General features: G+C 44.9%; 1 protein-coding gene across 2 annotated transcripts in view; it reads right to left on the minus strand.

Moving 5' to 3' along the window:
* LOC103278092 (zinc finger protein 25) overlaps positions 1-5,477 on the minus strand; it is a 29,561-nt gene extending 24,084 nt beyond the window's left edge. For both annotated transcript variants that reach the window (XM_016991869.2, XM_062973530.1), the window contains exons 1-7: positions 4,663-5,477; positions 3,793-3,913; positions 3,388-3,470; positions 2,932-3,052; positions 2,333-2,415; positions 1,640-1,766; positions 762-896 (exon numbers count right to left, since the gene is read on the minus strand). In XM_016991869.2, the coding sequence (XP_016847358.2) occupies positions 762-896; positions 1,640-1,766; positions 2,333-2,415; positions 2,932-3,052; positions 3,388-3,470; positions 3,793-3,913; positions 4,663-5,400 (1,408 nt within the window). In that variant the 5' untranslated portion in view covers positions 5,401-5,477. The remainder of the gene's footprint in view (positions 1-761; positions 897-1,639; positions 1,767-2,332; positions 2,416-2,931; positions 3,053-3,387; positions 3,471-3,792; positions 3,914-4,662) is intronic.
* Between the last annotated feature and the right edge of the window lie 607 nt (positions 5,478-6,084).

Below are 6,084 nucleotides of genomic sequence, written 5' to 3' on the forward strand. Positions count from 1 at the left end.
ATGAGGTTTATCTTCAATACAATTTCCCTGACAATTTAACGAACGTGATCCAACTTTTTGGAACTCCCTCCCAAGGAGATTAAAACAGCCCCCTCCCTTTTGAAAAGCAGCTAAAGACCTTCCAGTTCGCGCAAGGTTTTTATGAAGACACTTAGCTGTAGTGACACAAGGCTTTTATTGAGTCACATTGACAGTTACCATCTGTCTTGCTGAGTAGGTTGCAATAATTGTATTAGAAGAATGTTTTTAAATATGTATACTTCTCTCTGATTGTAAAATTGTTTTATAGGTTGTTTTATATAAAATGTTGTGAGCCGCTTTGGGTCCCATTTTAGGGAGAAAAACAGAATACAAATAAGATTTAGTATTATTATCATCATCATTGTATCTCAGGGAGAGGTTTTCTCAACATTTGGAACAACTAGGTTGTCCTTCAAAATGAATGTTCTGTTATCTCAGAATATTATTTTCAATTTTCCTGCATTTACTTCATGAATTTGTTTTCTCCCCTACATGGCTTTCCTTGCACATGTCTACTGTTTTTTTAATTTTATGCCTCCTTTGACGCTGATTTGGGTCAGCTTTTGAGATGCTCTTGGTTTTCCCCAGGAGACTCTGTGACAGTCCCATCAACCACATTTGGGAACCCCAAATTAATCCCCCATGATTTTGTTTAGCCTTTTCCAGCCACAATAAATGCCTAGACTTCTTGACTCCTTTGGAGCTCACAGAAGCCCCTTCCCCTCCCCCCTTGGACTCACTTCTTTCTCCAAAGGTCTCCGCCATCAACGGTCCATCTCCTTCGTTTACGAATGGCACTGCCCCGTTCCTCTCCTCTAGCTCATCCCCTCCATGCTGAGACTCCTCCACCTTGAGAGAAGTTGCTGTCCCCTCACCTGCAGACAAAAAGGGAGGAATTTTGTCCATGCCCATTGTGAACCTTTGCTTCGGACTACCTCCTGCACCTTTTCCCAACCCTGGCTTCCCCCTCTGCCCCTGGGAGAAGTCAGCTACACCCATTTCATTCTTCTGTTTCATGATTAAACCTACTGTTTACATGAGACTATGCCTAATTGTTACGCCTGTATCTCACAAGTTGGTCGATACTAAAACAGGAATGCCAAAGTTCTGTACAAGAAATATAAAAGAATTTCATGTTTACAGTTGGGTCTCAAGTCCATGCCCCCTCATTACCTACATACATTCACATAAAGGGATATTCAGCCTGTGCCTATAGTACAGTCAACTCTCCACATTCATTGGGTTTAGGGACTCAGAAGACCCTTTTTAGGAATCCCGAGGTTCTGCACGACTCCATGGTCAACGTCTGCTAGAGACTGGTTACAGAATCATAGTGGAGATCTAGAGATTCCTAGGAAGAACATTTAAATTAAATCCACACATAATATCTCGCTCTCTCTCCTTATATACATATACGTATATAGTACTTGAACCGGTCTCTGCTTCTCCCTCTCCTCTTAGAGCCCTTCCACACAGCCATATAACCCAGAATATCAAGGAAGATAATCCACAATATCTGCTTTGAACTGGGTTTTCTGAGATCATACGGTAATATAATCCAGTTATTTATACAGCTGTGTGGAAGGGCTCTGTTTCATAAGATCTGAGCTGCTCTTACCAAACGGCAGTACATTTCCGCCCTCCTCCTGCAGGACTTGCCAGAAGATGGTCTGTTGGCCTGGCTGGGAGAGCGTCTGCTCAACCCTGTGCAAAGAGACGCCTGTGTCTCTGCAGTCCAGCAGACCCTGGAAATGCAATACATGCCCATCAACACAACAGTCAGCCCACCCTGCATGTGCAACAGCATTGACATAAGAGAGTGATCTGCTTGTTCTTCCGTTACATTAACTCTACAGTGGAGATGCAGCCTCAAATGGGCTAATGCTCCTCTAGCATTTTCTATCTAGAACAATGAGTTGACAGAGTGAACTTTCTGCTGTCTGTGTTTGGGTTCCTGAAAGCAGCATTCAGGATCCAGCAGAACAATTCAATAAACTGTTGACCCTTAAGCTATCCATGGTAGTTGATGAAGGAATAAAATACTAGCAGATACTAAGGAGGTACTTTTGTGAGTTCTGATCAAAACAGAATAGAGTGGGACTATGACTTCCCTCGATCAGGACACTAGACTCCTATGGATGTAGCCTAGAACTGCATTGCCAATTTTAGCTGCCACATCAGACAATTGGCTCATGTTCAGCTTGTGGTTTATAAGACTCCTACATAATCCCTTATTGTTATTATTAGACATTATAATAGTTATTGCAGACTAATACTTTGGATTTGGGCAGAACTAAATAAGATTACATACCTCACCCAGCCCAGCTTCTGTCTTCACTTGTCCTTCAGGAGGAAACACTGGAATGGAAGGACTTGGGCACTGGATTCCAACACCTGCAAAGAATAAATAGGAATTATTTTATTTAGAAGGTAAACAGGTTGGATAGAGTCAAAGACAGATGCTCAATAAGTGAAACCTACCTCCTCCCCATTTATTCAAAATATAGTTTTCAAAAAGAAATCACTCAAACACCTTTTCACCTCATGGGCCATGTTTGTAGTTTTACAAGGTCTTTAGCCATCTCTGCCAAAAAGAGTTGATGACTCCCTATGTTACAGCTCCCGAGATTATTTATTTATTTATCACATTTGTATCCCGCCCTTCTCAACCCCAAGGGGGACTCAGAGCAGCCTCACATATCGGCAATTATTCAATGCATGCAATTGGTAAAACATCTACATTTTAAAAAGAGAATTAAAACATATAAAAACAGCTACATCCATTATTAAATCACATGATCCCATAATACTGAGCCATATAAGTTAGTGGGATGTCAGACTACATGAGTCTACAGCGTAGGTGTAGCCTATGTGTGGCACATTCATTCTCTCAGATCCATGAAGCCTTACCTAGCAAAGGGATCTCCACATCCTTCACCGGCTTGGCTTCTTCATAGATTTGTCCCTGAGCAGAATCTGGTGACTTCCTTTCTGCCTCCAGGGAACCAACACACACATCCTGCAACGATCCCTGAGAAACAGGAAGGGAGATTTTGGAAAGGTCTTCTCTCAGGCTAGTGTGCTTGTTTTAGATTCAGTTTTGTCAGACAGGCAAGGACTGACCAAAATAGAAGAAAGTGTCACTATAACTTCCCTTGATCTGGACACTAGACTCCTATAGAAGCAGCCTAGAATTGCATTGGCCATTTTAGCTGCCACATCAAACAATTGGCTCATGTTCAACTTGTGGTTTATAAGACTCCTACATAATCCCTGATTGTTATTATTAAACATTATTGTTGTTATTGAAGACTTTGTTGTTGTTGTAGACTTTGGATTTGGGCAGAACTAAATGAGATTACATACCTCACCCGGCTCAGCTTCTGTCTCAACTTGTCCTTCAAGAGGAAACACTGAAATGGAAGGACTTAGGCCTTTGATTCCACCACCTGCAAAGAATAAATGGGATTAATTTTTTTAGAAGGAGAACGGGTTGGATACAATCAAAGGCAGATGTGGGGCAAGTGCAACCTGCCCTCCTCCCCTTTTCAAAGAGATCACTCAAACAACTTAACACTCCCTAGGCCATGTTTGTAGTTTTACAAAGTCTTTGGCCTTCCCTGCCAAAGAGAGCGCAGGCCTCCCTAAGTTACAGCTCCCATGATCCCATAGTACTGAGCCATATAAAGTGATGTCAGACCACATAAGTTCTACAGCGTAAGTGTAGCTTCTGTGTGGCACATTCATTTTCACAGACCCATGAAGCCTTACCTAGCAAAGGGATCACGGCATCCTGCACTGGCTTGGCTTCTTCATAGATCTGTCCCCGAGCAGCATCTAGTGTCTTCCTTTCTGCCTCCAGGGAACTGACACACACATCCTGCGACGTTCTCTGAGAAACAGGAAGGGAGATTTTGGAAACGGAGAGAAGGAAAAGGAATTATCAGGCTAGTGTATTTGTTTTAGATTCAGTTTTGTAAGACATAGGTAAAAAAAATACCACAGAGTCGGGAGAGACCACAAGGGTCATCTATTCCATTACTTCTTGAACTGTGGGTCACAATCTGAAATGGGGTCCTTTTAGCTCAATGATGGGGTCACAAAAACTTGACAACAGTAGAAGTTTTATGAATGCCAGCAAGTGGCTGTTTTAGACATTTGCCTGAATCTGTCTGCAGTGCTTCCAGGAGATTCTTCAGAAAAAGGAAAATCAGCCTGTTGAGCAAGCCTTGCAAATGCTGATTTGTTATTAGCAGGCGGGAGAGCAAGCCAGCTGCAATTAACTGCAATGAATCACTCTGACTAGGAGGTCATGAGTTTGAGGCCCCCTCGGAGCCTATGTTTGTTTGTCTTTGTTCTATGTTAAAAGGCATTGAATGTTTGCCTATATGTGTAATGTGATCCGCCCTGAGTCCCCTTCGGGGTGAGAAGGGCGGAATGTAAATGCTGTAAATAAATAATAAATAAATACCTTGTTACTCGGGCGAGATAGACATTTGTCTGATGGAAAGGGATTGTAGGTGCAAAAGTTTAAGCAGCCCTGTCTAATCCAACCCCATTCGGTCACGTAAGAGAATACAACCACAGCTCTCCTAACAGATGGCCACCCAGCCTCTGCTTAAATAGCCCTTGGAGCCTCACCTGGCACCTGGCGGAATCGGCCTCTTGCTGTCTCTTGAGGAGGAAGTCCTCTGCCAGGGCCACAGCCTGGGAACAGCTCTCCGGCCCTCCGCCTCGGATCCATCCTTGCAGGTCTTGGGGAAGACTGGCCAGGAATTGCTCCAGGACCAGCAGCTCCAGGATCTGCTCCTTGCTGCGTCTCTCCGGCTTCAGCCACCGACTGCAAAGCTCCTGGACTTGGCTGTAAACCCTTCGCGGATCCTCGACCTCTTGGCAGCAGAACTGCCGGAAATGCTGGCGCTGCAGCTCCGCTCTCAGGGCCTCCGCTCTCAAGATGGCCACCCTCACTTTACCATAATCCTCCCTGTCCCCGGCTTCCAGGCTCAGAAAAGCCTGCTCTGCTTCTCCGCTCAATGCAGGCAACAGCCGGGCCGCCCAGTCTTCCTTTGGCCACCGACAGGCTTTGGCCACTTGCTCGAAGGAGGCCAGGAAGGCCTTGGCCTCATCCCACGGCATTTCTTCTGCCGACGGAAGGCTTTCACATGCCCAGGAAGGCGACTGGAGGGTCTTCAGGAACTCCTGCCATTGGACTTCCCAGTGTTGCTGAACTCTGTGACCTGGAAGCATGTTGCCTTCTACCGGCGCTTTCCACATTGTCCCCTCAACCACATATTTGGCCTGAACCCTGCTTCCAGCTGTCCCTCCTTCTCTTGGAGTTCTTTGTTCCAGCTGCAGACTTGCAGGATTTAGCTCCTCCATCCCCTTCCTCTCTTCAAGCCAAACTTCGGTTCTGGGATAAAAAGTGTCAGTAGAGTTGCTTCCATGCAAATACCTTGAACGGACCTGGCTTTGAATGTGCAGGAGCAAAGGGCTGCTACTCTTTCCTGACCCAATGCAAGGACTCAGTACAGGCAATTCCGGCAGTGTGGAGACATATTCCTGAGCTGAACAAGGAAATTTTTCCTGAATTAAAAAGAATGAAATGCAGAGGGGAAAACAGAATAAAAATTCAGTTTGGATGGAATCTCTCCAAAAATGTATTCCTTTGCCTTCTCAAAGGGCGGTATGAGTGGGATAACTCTGTCTCTCACAGAATCCTAGAGCAGTAGTACTCAACCTGTGGTTCCCCAGGAGTTTTGGCCTACAACTCCCAAAAACCCAGGAAATTTACCAGCTGTTAGGATTTCTGCGAGTTGAAGGCCAAAACATCTGGGGACCCACAGGCTGCTAACCACTGTCCTAGAGGTGAAGAGACCCCAAGGGCCATCCCGTCCAATCTCATTCTGCCAAGCCAAAGTCCCTCTCTCTATATATGTATGTCCATTTGTATGTATTTAACAAGATGGCTCCCACAACCAGAAAACCCTGTGATTCCCCCTAACAATGCATCTGGACCAAAAGTGGAACACAACCCCCCACCTTTAAAGACTGGTAGGTTTGTTT

The sequence above is a fragment of the Anolis carolinensis genome, chromosome 2 (assembly GCF_035594765.1).
Source record: "Anolis carolinensis isolate JA03-04 chromosome 2, rAnoCar3.1.pri, whole genome shotgun sequence".
NCBI lineage: Eukaryota > Metazoa > Chordata > Lepidosauria > Squamata > Dactyloidae > Anolis > Anolis carolinensis.